This window comes from Ovis aries, chromosome 25 (assembly GCF_016772045.2).
Source record: "Ovis aries strain OAR_USU_Benz2616 breed Rambouillet chromosome 25, ARS-UI_Ramb_v3.0, whole genome shotgun sequence".
In the NCBI taxonomy this organism is placed as follows: Eukaryota; Metazoa; Chordata; class Mammalia; order Artiodactyla; family Bovidae; genus Ovis; species Ovis aries.
The window spans coordinates 24083269-24100655 of record NC_056078.1 but is presented as its reverse complement, the minus strand read 5'-3'; the positions used below and the strand labels follow the sequence as shown (position 1 = coordinate 24100655).

Here is a 17387-nt window from a genome sequence, read left to right as displayed (position 1 = left end):
AATAATTTAATAAACATATTTGGAGCCACACAGAACTTCAGAAATAATTGGTATCAGTACAATTGAAACCTCCTCTATGCTTCTCCGTCATTGTCAGCCTTCCTGTTCCTACTCCATGGCCATTGTTCTAAATTTAATTACCCCTTTGTTAAAAACATGTTTGAGTATCTTAAACTGAGCTTAATGTTAGTCTTCTTTTCCAGCAGGAAAGTGTTTTTGATAGAACTTAGGGGTGGTGTCTGAATATATTTAGTTTTATTATTCATATATTTTGGAAGAACATTATGTATTATATGTATATATGTTTATATATATAAATAAGTGAAAGTGAAGTTGCTCAGTTGTGTCCGACTCTTTGCGACCCCATGGACTGTACCCTACCAGGCTCCTCTGTCCATGGGATTTTCCAGGCAATAGTACTGGAGTGGATTGCCATTTCCTTCTCCAGGGGATCTTCCCAAACCAGGGATTGAACCCTGGTCTCCCGCATTGTAGACAGACACTTTACCATCTGAGCCACCAGGGAAGTCCCTATATATATATAAAAATAGAATTCTTTTTAATAATTAGTCCACTTATATATCTGCTTATTAAAAATGCTTTTGGGTTTATCTTTTCTTGGATGTTAGTAAGTACCTACCAGTTTTAATTTCTGGGAAGAGATCAAAAGGTTTCTTGAATTCTAAACTTTGAAATCAGCCCAGTGATTTACCTTCATATTTGATAAAATTTTTGTTTGGAAAATTTGGAAAGAAACTTGAACATAAATAGTTTAATGATATAATTTAAATAGTTTAATAATGGAATGTAGAAGTCTGTACTACAAACAGGATTAATGATTGGTATTATTGGAATAATAAACATCAGTATGTCAGACCAGAGTTAGTCTTTTATCTGTACTCCAAATTGAAGTATACTATTAATAAAAATTTGCCCTGAATTTAGCTTTTTTTTTTTTTTTTACTTTTTATTATGGAAACTTTCAAGCATACAGAAGTAGAGAGAATGATACAATGAGACCCAGGTTCCCATTACTCTGCTTCAACAATTAGCAACATATGGTCAGTTCCATTTCTTATACCATTCCCTCTCCCCACTGGCATATTTTAAGTTAAGCTCCAGATATTATTCTATTCATAATTGCCTCAGCATACATCTCTAGACTAGAAAGACTACCCCCCAAATAATAATAATAATAATTTATTAATATTATATAATATTCATTAAATGTTCAGATTTCCATGAAAGTCTTGTCAACTTTCTTTTTGATTTTACAGTTGGTGTGTTTAATCAGGATTCATATGATATCAATATGTTACAGTGTTAGAATTGGTTGATATATTACTTGTGGCCTATAACATTTTCGTATACTTCTTTACTTTTTTCCTGTTTAGTTATGGGGAAAGAAAACTGGGTTATTTATCCTATAGAATCCTCCATGTTCTGAATTTGGTTGATTATGTCCCATGTTATTTTTAAAAATTAATTAATTAACGAATTAACCACTGGACCACCAGTGTCCCATATTATTTAGTGTCTTCTTATATCACCTGTATTTTCTGTAAAGTAATAGTTAAATCTAGACTTTGATTGGATATAGGTTCATTTTTTATTTATGGTAAGAATATATCATAGGTGGTGCTGTGTGCTTGTGTAGTTTTTAATTGGTAGGTTTTTAGTTTCTTTTATTAGCAGTTTCCTGCTTGAACAAACCACATATATATCTGGGTTAGTCTAGGAAACCTTCCTTCATCCTTCTAGATACCTAGTCATCTGCATTGCAATATCTGGACTTTGAATATAATTTCTATTAATTTTTTTGGTTATTATAGATTTAATTAATAATTTACTATAACTTGTAGCTGTTTTGCTATGTTTTACATGTTTACATGCTGTGCTTAGTTAGTCGTGTTTGACATGTTTACATGAGGAATGTTCGTGTTATTTGGACATATGATGTATTTTAAGTAGCTTTAAGTGTTATACAGAAATTACTATTCATGTAATTCATCAAGCAAAATTATATCATGAATGATGGCATAGTAATTTTTATCTGTGATTGTCATGAAAATTTGGATTTAGGTAGTTTTCTCTGTTGTAATAGTATTTTTCTTCTAAAAATCTTTCTAAAAATAGGAGTATTTTCTACATTGCGTGCTGTTCCCAAAAAGGAGGGATACCTTGGATTGTATAAAGGGAATGGTGCAATGATGATTCGAATTTTTCCCTATGGTGCAATCCAGTTTATGGCATTTGAGCAATATAAAACGGTACTTGAACTTTTATCTTTTTTTTTTTTTTTCCTCTTTTATATCTTTGAATAGCATACTTAGTTGTCAAGGCATTTGCTTTGGCCTTTAACGTTACTTTGGATGAATGGGTAAAGTAATGCCTTTTTGAAGGAATAAAACTTCTGATAATTTAAATTTTTAATATAACTTGAGTTTGGAGTTATCTGTTCCAGAATTATTAGTTATTTTTGATTAGATTGTTTGTGTTCAGACTTATGAAGAAGAGCCAAGTGGATAATAGTAAATCCATAAAATATTAATTGCTTTTTGATGTGCTTTTTGGTTCTCAGTTGTAGGAGAGGAGTATTGAGACTTTGGATTTTCCTAATAAATAAAATAGTGAAACCATATTGTGAAAGTCTGTTTTTAAGTGACATTATAAGTTAACACCTTTCCCCATCTACTAAGTTTCTCTTCTCTGCCTGACTGAAAGTTTATCCTCTCAAACATCTTAGTGTAGAAAGGGATTAAATGCATTACATCACAGGGTATCTTAAAATGAAAAGTAAGCAGTAGAGATTGGGAACAACATTCTAACCTAGTCAGACAGAGATAGTCAATGCTATTATATCAAGACCTCCATAAATGCTTCATTTACATTTTATTCCTACTAATCCCATTCACACTTTAAGTATTTGTGGTCATCAGTGTGTAGTATAGTATATTTGGCAATATTGTTTCTGTAAAAGTGCATAATCAGAGCAGATGCTACAGAGGAAATTGTTGTTGTTTAGTCGCTAAGTCGTGTCCAACTCTTTTGCGACAGAGGTTGCGACAGAGGAAGTAACTGACCTCCTTGTGATGTGATATAACACTGCTCAGCTTTATATAATTGTGCTCATTTCACTCACATTCAGTACTAATTTCCTTTTTTTTTTTAAAAAAAAAAGCTAGTTCTATAACCCTTTTGAAAACAATCTTTATCATTAAAAAGTGAAGTTGGCAGCATTTAAGAAATATCTCATTTAATTTGTTGCTTTTGGTTTCTAGCTAATTACTACAAAACTGGGAGTTTCTGGTCATGTGCACAGATTAATGGCTGGATCCATGGCAGGTAAGGAGTGGGTATATTTTGTTTCTGCAAATTAATTTCCTATTTAAAAACTTAATTTGCTTTAGGTGGTATGTGTGACATTGATCACATAGCACACATTTGTTATCTTCCTATGCTGGATTATGCAAGAAATCATTTATAGTATATTTTGTTTCTGCAAATTAATTTCCTATTTAAAAACTTAATTTGCTTTAGGTGGTATGTGTGACATTGATCACATAGCACACATTTGTTATCTTCCTATGCTGGATTATGCAAGAAATCATTTATATCCCAACTCAAAGGCTTTTGCATTAGGAGATAGTAAGGAGTAGCCTACACTTAAAACTATGTGAAACATATGTTCCTTTTGACAGATCTACTTCTGGAAATGTGTATTTTTTTCTTTCAAAAATTTTTTTAAAAATTATAATGGCTATAGTAATACATATTCCTATACAATGAAAAATAGTTCCACTCCCTGGAAGCAGTCATATTATTAATAGCAGTTTCTTATGTTATACTTTTTTCCAATACTATTCTATAGGATTAGAACTTTTCTTTTACAATTATCTCAAGACTCTTTCCTGTATCGGTACCTAGATCTTTCTTATTTTTGTAAATAACTGTATTGTATTTTAAGGTAAGAATGTACCATTATTAAGACCATTATCAAAATCTTAAATTTTTGTGGATATCACAAGGTTTATAGGATTTTGAATTTTTTTGGACCTAGATTTATAGTGTGCAACCTGACCTACCTTATCCATAGTTTTGCCTTATCCAATGTTTACTTAGTTCTTTTTCACTTCTGATAGGCTGACCCAAGATCAGTAAGTAGGAAAAAATAACCAGGAATAGTATTCAAAATGTTCAGCAAAACAACTGTAGAGATGCTGAAAAATAGGTCAGGTTTTGAAAGCCTCCAATTAACTTTTTCATGACTGGATCAGGAAATGGTATGTGGTGGTGGTGGGAGGGGGGAGAGGACTATCACAGGCATGATGGGGGAAGATCTTGGGAGCTGGAGCAACAGCTGTCTGTCAACTGGTATTTCACACTGGCAAGACAGTGCTAATGTGTATTGTGTACTTTCTTTGTACTGGTCACAGACCTGAGTACTTGTACTTGACTTGTAATCTTTGGGCACTTGACATGTAGTTCAAAGAACAATACTATGAAGAAATGCTATGATTATCTCTCATTTTACAGAAGGAAAATGTTAATAAAGTTTTTAAATCTTATAATTTATCATTTCTTACATCACTTAAAAATTTTTTTGTCTCTTAAATTGTAAAAGTGACTGGTCAAACTCTTTCTTTCAGGGTTGTAGGAAAGATGCAGTAGGATTATGAGTTAAATCCTGCTTTGTATTATTTTCTTTTCATGACACTTGATTATTGATTGAATAGCATGTTCATTTGGTGCTTTCAGCTTCATTTTTCTGAAATGAAAGTCATCTTAACATCATAATTTCATTATATACGGGAAAGTAAAAATAAACCAAAGGAACTTCAGTTATAAATTATTTTAAAATAGTTTTATTTATTTATTTTTGGCTGTGCTAGGCCTTTGTTGCTGCACACACTTCTCTGGTTGTGTCCTGCAGGCCTCTAATTGTGTGGCTTCTCTTGCTGTGGAGCATGGGCTATAGGGCAAGAGGGCTTGGTAGTTGTGGTGCATGCATGGGCTTAGGTGCTTCACAGCATGTGCAGCCTTCCTGGACCAGGGATTGAACCCGTGTCTCTTGCATTGGCAGATGGATTCTTTACCCCTGAGCCACCAGGGAAGCCCCTCAATTATGTTTTAATTTTAATTTATTATTATTATTTTGGTTGTTCCAGGGCAGGTGCAGTCTTAGATCCCTGACCAGGGATGGATCCCTCACCCCCTGCAATGGAGGTGAATAGTCTTAACCACTGGACCACCACTGAAGTCCAGTGTGGTATTTTGAAAAAGCATTGACATAGGCATCATGAAGTGAATCAGAACTTAGTTGAATAACCTCAGACTTACTTTACAGTGCAGTATTGTTGTCTGTTTGATCAATGTAAGATGTCATAATCTTTTCTCTACTTAGGGCTTCGTAATTTTATACTTTGAGTGAAGGGTAAAATATGATTATCAGAATAGTTCTCACCTCCCACTTATTCCAAGGATAAATAAACATGTTTAAAATCTTCAGGAATTCTCAAGATTTATCAGAGTACAAAATTACTAAAAATCTTTTTGCTAAATTCTAAAGTTTAAAATTACATTAAAATCATTGAGTTGCTTTTAGAAATATCAGACAACAACCCCTGCACATTCCCCCCCACCAAAAAAAATTTGTAATTTTTAAACATCCTGGTTAAAAGATTTTGTTTTTCTTTAGGAAGATTTGATTAATTGCTGAAATTCAAAAGAAACACACCATATAAAAACGCTGAAATCAACTGGCTGAAAAATTGTAAAACTAGATCATCAGTTGAGTATTATAGTAATCATAGGCATTGTTTTTACCATTCTCTGAGGTATAGTTATGTTATGGCAGTTCCTCAGCCTGAGTTATAGTCTTACAGCTTTTAAGCTAATGCCTCCTCTACCTTTCTGGATGACCTCATTTTCTACAGAGTTTACTGTTTTGGTCACTTTGTTAATCCATTTATTCCATGTTAAGCCACTGGAAGCCAGTAAGAAGACAATGAGAAGGCTTGGGACAGGTAAGAGGAAAGAAGAAATAAATGGAGTCTGGGAGAGCAAACGCAAGAGACAAGACAAAAGTGATCCAGATAGGAAGCAGAAAAAAAAATACAGGAGTTGTAAAAGTTTACAGAAGTTTAAAAAATGAAATGAGTAGTGATGATTTGGATACATAAATCCTAGCAAAATCTGATGTTTAACCAAATTGTGTCATTATGATCAAGCCTTAAAAAATGGTCAGTTTTTTTTTATTCTTTTCTATAGTTGTTAAACTCCCTTATATGAACCATTTCAATAAACATGAAACTTGTTTATAGAAAATCTCTCTTCATTTTATTTTGTAAAAATTTCCCTTGCAAAATATTTAGCACAAGCTATAAAAAAATTAAGCCACGCTGCAAAATATGTAGTTTTAAAAATATATGGATAATAAGATATTTGCTCTGAATTAAACATGGTATTACAGCCAAACCTTGTCTTAGGAACATCACATTTGCACTGTATTGTTTTAGACTCAGACTTAGAAGAGGCCATTTAGAAAAGTCACTGCCTGGACTGCCAGACATGACTAGTTTGAATACCAATAGATTAAAAAAAAACCAAGTTAAATAGTTAGGAAATGAATAGCTTGAAAACAAATAGCTCAGATGGAGAGCTTACAGTCAAATGGACTGAAGTGAATGAAGGATTGACATTTCCAACAACTGGACTGCTGGCATTCTTCTTTTTTAAGAAATAGTTTTATTTCTGGCTGTGCTGGGCCTTTGTTGCTGTAGGAGTTTTTCTCTAGTTGCTGCGAATGGGGGCTACTCTTTAGTTGCGGTGGGCTTCTCATTGCAGTGGCTTCTCTTGTTGTGGAGCGTGGGCTCTAGAGCCTTGGGTAAGTAGTTGTGGTGCACAGGCTTCGTTGCTTCATAGCATGTGAGAATCTTCCTGGATCAGGGATCAAACCTGTGTCCCCTGCATTCTGGCGGCTTCTTTACCACTAAGCCACTAGGGAAGCCCTGACTGCTCGAATTTCTGAACTAAAAATTTAAACGTTAGAAAGTATTAAGTAAAGGTTTGAGAAAATGTAATTATAGGGAAGGCAATATATGTTGTGATATGAACCAGAAAATTTAGTCTCAAATTCTACTCTGTCATACAGAAACTCTGTGGATTTGGTCAAGTCTTTGGTGCTTTACAAAAATAGAAGACTATTTTAAATTTAAAAAGTAACTCATACATCAACTATACTGCAATAAAGAAGATAAAAATAAAAACTCAGCTTGTTAGTTTATGGAATTTTTTATAAATCATATGTTGATAAAAATCTAGGACTTAATAACTAAATTAGCTTATAAAGAGATTTTATCCCTAAAACAAATTATTTCTATTACTTTGGACATTATATTTTTATTATGTTTAAAGTGAAAGTCACTCAGTCATATCTGATTACAGTCCATGGAATTCTCCAGGCCAGAATACTGGAGTGGCAGCAGCAGCAATAGCCTTTCCCTTCTCCAGGGGATCTTCCCAACCCAGGGATTCAACCCAGGTCTCCTGCATTGCAGGTGGATTCTTTACCAGCTGAGCTATCAGGGAAGCCCCTTATTATGTTTAGTCAGTAACAAATTTACCTAAATATTATATATTTTTCAGATTTTTTTTTCTGTCATGCCACAGGGTATCTTAGTTCACTGATCAGGGATTGAATCCAGGCTCTTGGCAGTGAGAACATGGAGTCCTAACCACTGGACCACCAGGGAATTCCCCTTACTTAAATTTTAAAAAGAAGATACTGATTTATGCTTTGAATTTTTTTTAAAAAGTGCCCTTATTTTATTTTTAAAAGAATTATTTAGGTAAGTTAAGCATATCTCCATTTTAGGATTAGAAAAAAAAAAGTAAAACGTCAGATGTCCTGCCTACTGCTATGGAGATAGTCAGTTTTTCTTTTCTGGTATCTTATCTGACAAGTAATAGAATTTTTAAAATACTCACGATCCACTAACACTGTACTCTTTTGGTGCTAACATTTTAACTTCACAGTGGGAAGAATTTGAAAAGATGGTTTTTAGCTGATGATAGCATCATATAATTCTGTCAGTAATATTACCTTTGATTTCATTGGGTTTTCATCATTACTATATAATTTGAGACATTACTAATCATAGGAAAGATATATATATATATATATAAAATGATTCTTACACATTTTAAGTTTCTACTTTCTTTTCAGGTATGACAGCAGTTATCTGTACTTACCCTCTTGACATGGTTAGAGTACGCCTAGCATTCCAGGTGAAAGGGGAACACACTTATACAGGAATTATTCATGCATTCAAAACGATTTATGCAAAGGTATTTCATTTTTACTTTTCTTGTCTATAACATGCCCTTTTATACTTAGGCAATTATTTTTAATGTTATCTAAGTAGTTTTTGTTTTACTTATAATTATTAACATAATAATTATGAAAACATATCTGTGTTCTAGTGTACATCCAGGATAATATTTCCATTATAATGTATGCTTTTGTTCTTTTGCATTTATCATAATGAGCTCAATGTAATTTTACTTCTAATTTTTCTTCATGCAAAAGGAAGGTGGTTTCCTTGGATTTTACAGAGGCTTGATGCCTACTATATTAGGAATGGCTCCATATGCAGGTATGTTTTAAATTTGGCAACATCTTGGGTTTTTCATTTGTTGTAGGAATGATTTTAAAGTTGAGCATTTATTATTTAAGCCCCTAATCTGTCCATAATTGCTTTTTTTTCCATTCTAAGGATAACCATTGATTAAATAATTTCTTCTTTCCCCAGTGATCTGTAGTGTTACTTCTTAAAACAATAATAGAATGCAGTTTTATAATAAGTCCTTACATTTGGTAGGACAAGTCTTGACTGTATGTTTCTTTTTTTTGAGTAATGTAAGGACTGTAAATATCTTGCTATTCCACATGCATTTTAGAATCATTTTTTGATGTTGTACAAAAGTCTTTGTTGGAATTCTGAATGAAATTGCATACAGAGCTTTGACGTTTTTTTGTTAGATGTATTTATAGATACCTTATAAGCTTTGCTGTGTCTTTTAGAAACATTACATTTTTAGTTTATTGCTTGATTTAATTTTTATATGATTTTTATTGCTAGCCATTCTACTTGTTGGTATTATAGCCAGTTACCATGTAAGTGCTTTGGATTTCCTGTGTGGACCATCACATGCTGTGCAAATAACATCATTTTTCTTACTTCAGTTTAAATCATTATTTGTCTATTTATGTTTATCTTGCTGTACTAGCTAAGGATGTACAGTGCATCAGTGAGTACAAGTGGTGATGGTTGGCATTTTGGCTCATTACTGAATTTTAAAGGAAATGTTTCTAGTATTTATTTAGCCTAATGTACTATTTATCAGGTTGAGGTAGTATGTTAAGAATTTTTATATGAACTGGTGTTGAATCTTATCAGACACCCTTTTCTGCATTTACTGATATGATAAGTTTTTTCATTTAAATCTATTAATTTGCTGAATGACTTTAATAGATGTTCTAATGTCAGCCCAAATTGGTTATGATACAGTGATCTTTTTATATCCTGTTGGGTTCCATTCACTAATTGTTTTTAGAAGTTTTACATCTATATTTTTGAGTGAGATGTGAGATTAGTTTGCAATTTTCTCTTCTTGTAACATCCTTGTGTGGTTTGGGTATCATGGTTACATAGGTCTCATAGAATGAGTTCAGCTCTGTGCTTTTTTTTTTTTAATAAGTATAGCCACAGACCATGATGAAACTTTTATTTTTACATTCTTTTTTTAAAAATATATTCTTTTCCATTGTGGGTTATCATAGGAATTGAATATAGTTCTCTGTACTATACAGTAGGACCTTGTTTATCTGTTCTATATATAAAAGCTTGAAACTGCTAACCCCAGCCTTCCTTCCCCCAACCCCTTCTCCCTTGGGAACTACCAATCTCTGTGTCTCTGCTTTTGTTTCTTAGATAGGTTCATTTATGTCATATTTTAGATTCCACATAGAACTGCTGTCATATGGTATTTGTCTTACTATTATGAAACTTTCTTAATGTTATCTAGTATATTGTCTTTGTTCAAATTCGCTGAATTCATAATTTTTTCACCTAGATTCTAGTTAATATTTGCCTGGGTTGTCTTTCTTCATCCTTTCATTTTCTACTTTGGCATGTTTTGCTTTAGGTATTTATTTTGTAATCATCCCATAGCTGAATTTTGTTTAATCCTGTCAGTAAAATCTTTAATTGCTAGTTAGTCTGCTTAATGGTTGTTGTGATTATTGATATATTTGGACTTGTTTCTTTACCTTGATATTGATTTCCACTTGTTTTTCTTTTTATGTTTCTTTTTATTCCTTTCTTATCTTGTTTGCTTGTTTTCCTGAATCCTTACTCCCCCAATTTTTATAAATATAGAAGTTTATTTGCTTCCTCCTATGCCTGGTGGTCTTTGTTTATTTAGTTTGTTATTTCCTGTGGGTTTTTTTTTTTCTCGGGTGATCTTTAACTATGAGTTTCTATTACCTTTTTTTTTTTTGGCCACATCACATGGCAGGTGGGATCTTAGTTCCCTAACCAGGGATTGAACCCATGGCCTCTGCACTGGAAGTGTGGAATCTTAACCACTGGAGCACCAGGGAAGTCCAGCATGTTACTTGATTTTTTTTTGTTGTTGTTACTTGATCTTAATTTGAGTTTCTGACCCAGTGATTCCATCTTCTCAAGGCCCAATATCAGGATCTATCTCAATGGCTTGACTGTTGGTATCAAAACATATAATCACTCCACTTCTGTCATGGGCCACAACTCCCAAGTGGACCTCAGATTATATTTTTGGAAGGTGGTGCTGCTAGGGATTCCTAGAAACTAGGGATTCCTTTCTGGAAGCCCAGCAATGGATATAGTTGTTCTGTAATGATGAAGACTCTTGGGATACCTTCACTGCCATTATGCTGGGATAAGAACGCTTTAGTTTTTTTACTATATGTTCTTCTCTTTCTAATTTTTTGTTCTTAGTTTTATTTTTGAAACATTTTTTACATTGTTATTGTATGTTCATAATTTTGTTTCTTAATTTTTTCAGTTTCCCAAGTCTTTTTCATATTTCTGAATACTATTCACATTAAAAAAAAATTCGTCATATTTCACTGAATACCATTCTACATAATTTAGGTATTTCAGTTTTTTTCCTACTTGTGTTTAATTTGCTGTGAATTTCCTTGTTGTGACCTGTTTTTGTAGTTAAGGTTTCTGTGTTTAAGTTTGGTGAATAGATTTCCCAAATATAAAAATGTATGAGTATTCTAAAAAAAAAAGTGTATGAGTATTCTAAAGTTGTATATCATCATTATTAAATACTATATGTTCATAAGAATTTTATATAAAGAATAAATGCATATATTGAGTTATTCTAGACTGAATTTTTGTTAGGGCTTATTTGTTCTTAAGCGTTAAGTATCTTTTTAAATATGTTTTTAAAATTTAGTAGATATCAAGATATCCTGAGTAATGTTTAGTTGATAGGAATGCTTGAATTTTGCTTATTTTTTTAACATATGACTTTTAATGTTTCTATTATAAAATAAATCATGTACATTTCAGCCAGTACCAATTGCACATTATCAATAACTTAACTCAGTATTAATTAGATTCCATGTGTCTTCTGAGTCACTCATTGTCATAGCTATTCCTTGAAGACAGAATTAGACACTAAATGAAATAATGCTTTGTCACTCCTAAATTTGTTGTCTCTTCCTTACATTATCATCATTATTATGAATATGTTATATTTACTTAAAATTACTAATCATTAATTTAACTTTTACTTATGTGAAATCTTGTAAAACTGTTTAATTCTATTCATGCATAAGGTGGCATTATACTCAACCACTACCTTTATTCAGTGAGCTGAACATTATACTAGTATGTGATAAAACAATGCTATAAGTTTTTATAGGTGGTAATTTTGTTGTCTTTAGGTTATTTATAAACATTAATTAAATCTTTTCGTCTTAGATTAAGCCAAATATCTGAAATCAGGGAATGCAGAGTTAGTTCCTTGAGTTAATTGGTTATTATATAAGAATGGTGTCTTCTCACAGTTTACATTCTGTTAAGCATCGTGGTGAATTTATATTTTTTCTTTCAGGTGTTTCATTTTTTACTTTTGGTACCTTAAAGAGTGTTGGGCTTTCCTATGCTCCCACCCTTCTTGGCAGACCTTCATCAGACAATCCTAATGTCTTAGTTTTGAAAACTCACATAAACTTACTTTGTGGTGGTGTTGCTGGAGCAATAGCACAGACAATATCGTAAGTTTCTAATCAACTAAGTCAAATACGTTTACCCAAGCCTGATTTTTAGCGTTGGTTAGTTATTTATGTTTAAATAGGTTATTAAAAACAGGATCCTTTGAAAAATATAAATATTAATTTAATACATTTTTCCAATGTGCCTGCCCTTAAAGCATATTATAAATAACTTTGTGCCAAATTGACCACATTAGTTTGAACCTACTCAATTTCTATGGATTTTAAAAGAAAGGAAAAGGAAAGCTAGAAAGAAACACTGAGTATAGCCTTCAGCCATGTTTTCTTATGAATTTGCCCATACAAGTTTTCTGAAATCTGAGCCATTTATCGAGTATGTGTATATATGTGTGTGTAGGCACAACTTTTCTTGCAGTAAATCTTAAAGACCTGCTTTGTGCCAGAAACTATGCTAAGCATTGGGATTTTCACTAATGGAAGAACAAAACTGTTGCCTCAAGAAGCTAATACTCTCATTGAGACAGTAGCAATCAAGGGAATTCTATATTAATATAAGTTGTATTAGGGACATGGGACTTCCTAGGGGGCTCAGTGGTAAGGAATCTACCTGCCAAGCAGGAGACACAGGATCCATCCCTGGACCTCAGGAAGGTCCCCTGGAGAAAGAAATGGCAACCTATTCCAGTCTTCTTCCCTGGGAAATCCCAGGGACAGAGAAACCTGACGGGTTACAGTCCATAGGGTCACAAAAGAGTCGGACAAGGCTTAGCGACTAAGTTAGGGACATAGATAAATTAGGTGGAAAGTATTATGGAAAGGTGGCTTCAAAGAATTTCTGTAGACCAAGAGAGATTGGATAGATGAGATAAAATGAGGCTGGAATACTATGAGGCAGGAACATTTCAGGAACAGGAAGAAGGAAAGATTTCTGTGACTGAGGAGTATCCTGAAAACGAGGAAGACAACTGAAGTACTAGAGTCACAAAGGCTCAAAAAAAATAGTATCCAATGGAAGAAAGAAAAGTCAAAGTAGGATAAGTACTGAAAGGTAAGGTGTTCATTGAATTAAGGATTACTTTTGTAAAAGCAGACTCAATATACTTTGTAGGAGCAGACTAGGTTGAAGGTAAAGAAAAAAAGTGTAGTTTACTTTTAGAAATGTAGCTGTGGAACCTTGTTCATTTGCAGAGAATGCTCACCTCTAGCTATTCTGTATTCTCTTCTTGGTTTTACTGCCCTTTTCTTTATTATTTACTTCCAATTTAGAGCCTTAAAGTCTGTCTTCTCTTTTCCACTTCTCTTCGTATTCTACACGCATTGACTCCTACAGATCCAGTGGCTCTTCTCATTTCCTTTATCCTCTAATTGTTTTGTTTCCTTGGTTTTTGTAAACAGTGCCCTCTCTTGGCCATCATCCTCCCACCTTTCCCTTTTCAGGTATCTTGCTGATTCCTGTTTTCCTCCTCCTACCTATCTGTGCTGATACTGTTAAGACCTTGCCAGACTTTAGTCCTTTGCTCTTCCTGTAAATATCTAGAGTAGCTCATCTGTCTTGAAGGATTCAAAGGTCAGCCTCTGTACAGATAACTGATTCTATTGAAATCTTCATACCGGTTCCCCTGGTAACCTCTTGAATGTTTCTACCTGGACTTCTGTCGTCAGTGCAAACTCCATAATTCATATACTACTTTCTTGTTTTCTTTTTTGTGCCTGTCCTTAGCCCCCAACTTTCCTATTGTTATTGATAACCATTAATCTTAATAGTCCTGATAATAACTTGAAACCATTCTTCACAGTGTACATATCCAAACAGTTTTGCAATTTTTTACGTAAGAACATTGCCTGAATGTTGTTTTCTTTCTTTCCCATTGTTACTTCCCTCGTTCTGATCCTCGTACTTTGTCTTCTTACTTTCTGCCTATTTAGTCAATTTCTTCTACCCAGATACATCTTTTTCTGCTTCAGTTCAGTTCAGTTCAGTCGCTCAGTCGAGTCCAACTCTTTGCGACCCCACACCAGGCCCCATCACCAACTCCCGGAGTTCACTCGGACTCGAGTCCATTGGTCCCTTTATTCCCCACAAAATTTTTTCATCTCTCCACCTCCCATTAAACGATATTCGTGGGACAGCTCTGGCAGGTGCCCAGGTTTGATCTCTGATCAGGAAACTAGATCCCATGTGCTGCAACTGAGAGTTCGCATGTCCCAACTAAAGATCCTGCAACAAAGATCAAAGATCCCACGTGCTGCAACTAAGATCTGGCACAGCCAAATAAATAAATGATAATTTTTTTTTTTAAGGTGATTCATGGAGGGGAATTCCCTGGAGGTCCAGTGGTTAGAAGTCTGTGCTTTCACTGCAGGGGGCACAGGTTTGTTCCCTGGTTGGGAAACCAAGATCCTGCAAGCCTTGAGGCAGGGTCAAAAAAAAAAAAAAAAAGATTGGTGGTTCATGGAGATACTATTGAGATGTATAACGCACTTCATCTATTACTAATGTTATTTCTTAAGCTGTTTGGTTGGTATATGGGTGGTTTTTTAATTATGACTATTGCATAGTAAATTTAAATGTATATAGAAGTACATATTTTTCTCATATATCACTATGTGTATATTATATATGTATTTATAACATGTGTGGCTTAGCTGGTAAAGAATCCACCTGCCATACGGGAGACTTGAGCTCAATCCCTGGGTTGGGAAGATCCCCTGGAGAAGGGAAAGGCTACCCACTCCAGTATTCTGGCTTAGAGAACTCCATGGAGTGAATAGTCCATGGGATCGCAAACAGTTGGACATGATTGAGTGACTTTCACTTTTTTATATATATATGAATGAGAGCTTTGAATAGGAAAGTAGAAAGCAGTTTTATGGCAGGGAAAATGTCTCTAAGACTCAATTTTCTTAAGATTGAGATAAGAGTACTTATCTCACGCAATTATGTAAAGATGGGATGAGATAATATACTTTATCTTGCTTAGCACAGGCCCTAAGTAGTCAATATTAGCCCTAAAAATATAATTTAAAAAAATCACCTGAGTTCTACTCCAAAGAGATTACTTTTGTATATTTCACTTTAGACAACCTAACAATTTGTAAGTTAAGGTATAATTGACATATTCTATTACTTTCTGGTATATAACATAATGATTTGATACTTGTATATATGGCGAAATGATCATGCCAGTAAGTCTATTTAACATTTGTCCCACCATCCAGAGTTACAGAACCAGGCAATCTTTCCACATAAAATTACCTCTGTCCTCTAAATACAATTATCTGTATTGTTAATTTTAGCCCTTGAGAATTTTTGTTGGCCTCCTGTATACAACGGCACTTGCTGAATGGTAGTGATTCTTAACTAGGGGTGGTTTTTGCCTCTAGTGGATGTTTACTAATGTCTGGAGACATTTTAGGTTGTTACAGTTGGGGATGTGCTACTGGCAGCTATTGGGCAGAAGCCAGAGATGTACTTACACATCCTACTGCACAAGACAGCCCCCACAACTAAGAATTATCCAATCCAAATGGCAATAGTGACAAAGTTGAGAAACCCTGTCTTAGGGTTACAGCAACGGAAAGTACTCAGTTTATTTCTTCAGGAAGTGGCATTTCATTTTCCTCTGGGGAATAAATAGAACTTGACATTGGATGATGAAAGAGAAGAATCACCAATCCCAAGAGAAGCACTTCTGCAAAGGGCAAAGAGACCTTGTTTTTGTTATTTGGTTTTATTCATGTGCCTATATCCTGACTCCCAGGTTAGACAAAACAATCAGAGAGAAGGAACACATTATTTCCTAGCATACATAGGACTTTGTATTCAGTAATTGCTGAGTAGAAAATTAAAAATCGTTTTTAAGTCCTTCTGTCTTTTTCTTCTTTTAGCTACCCATTTGATGTAACACGTCGGCGAATGCAGTTAGGAACGGTTCTTCCAGAATTTGAAAAGTGCCTGTAAGTTCTGCATTTGTCATTGTTCCATTTCATTAGGAAATGTAATGTGTACAATAAGTAGGGAGATAGGACTGTGATCTCACAAGCAGTATAGAGATTTAATTTTATATCCCATAGTGTGCTTTGGTTAACTTTATAAGAATTTAATCAGGTCCTAATCCTTCTATTGGGTTTCCTTGGTGGCTCAGATGGTAAAGAATTTGCGTGCAATGCAGGAGACTCAGGTTCAGTCCCTGGGTTGGGAAAATCCTCTGGAGAAGGAAATGGCTACCCACTCCAGTATTCTTGCCTGGAGAATTCCATGGCAATTCCAGGCAGAGGAGCCTGGCAGGCTACAGTCCATGGGGTCGAAAAGAGTAGGACATGACTGAGCAACTAATGCTTTCACTTTCAATCCTCCTATTAAAATTTATTTTAGGGAATTTCCTGGCAGTCCAGTGGTTAGGAGTTTCACTGTGGGAGCATAGGTTCGACCCCTGATTGGGGAACTTAAATCCAGCAAGGCATGAAGCCAAAAAAAAGAGTCATTTTAAAGCAGCTCTATTAAGTAGAAATATTATGTGAATCACATATGTAATTTAAATTTTTCTGGTAACCACATTTAAAGAGTATAAAAAGAAACATGAAATTGTTTTAAAATATTTTATTTAAACCGATATATCTAAAAATTATCACTTTGTCATCTTATTTTACATCATTTTTATTTATTTATTTATATTTTTAATCTCTTAAAAAATACTACATATTTGAAATCACAGCACATCTCAGTTTTGGATTTGCCACTGAGTTTCATGTACTCAGTAGCCACATATGGCTAGTGGCTAACACTATTGCATAGCATAACACTATAGAGTTTTCTATAATTTATAACTTTCGAATCATTCTGTTTGGTGACGTGTTGTCCTTCAGGGAAAGAGCAGAATATTCAGGAACTTGAGTTGCCTTTATTCACCCAAAAGATTTTTTTGAAGATTTCATTCCACCTTGCATATTGAAAGAGAAAGACAAATCTCAAAATGTTGGTTTGAAAGGAAAGAACACTGAAAAAAGAAAGTCTTTATTGCTGAAATCTGAAAGACGGTCCTTCAAGCTTTAGTTGTATAACATCTGCTCATTATAGCATACAACTTGAGCA

The 17387-nt window shown here is 34.0% G+C and overlaps 1 protein-coding gene across 3 annotated transcripts in view; it reads left to right on the top strand.

The window, feature by feature from the left end:
• The window catches only part of SLC25A16 (solute carrier family 25 member 16), a 28899-nt gene that overhangs the window by 9575 nt on the left and 1937 nt on the right, over positions 1-17387 (top strand). For 2 of the 3 annotated variants that reach the window (XM_015104396.3, XM_027962175.2), the window contains exons 3-8: positions 2137-2270; positions 3282-3345; positions 8228-8349; positions 8591-8657; positions 12175-12337; positions 16184-16252. In XM_015104396.3, the coding sequence (XP_014959882.2) occupies positions 2137-2270; positions 3282-3345; positions 8228-8349; positions 8591-8657; positions 12175-12337; positions 16184-16252 (619 nt within the window). The remainder of the gene's footprint in view (positions 1-2136; positions 2271-3281; positions 3346-8227; positions 8350-8590; positions 8658-12174; positions 12338-16183; positions 16253-17387) is intronic. The other variant, XM_027962174.2, reaches the window with a different exon arrangement.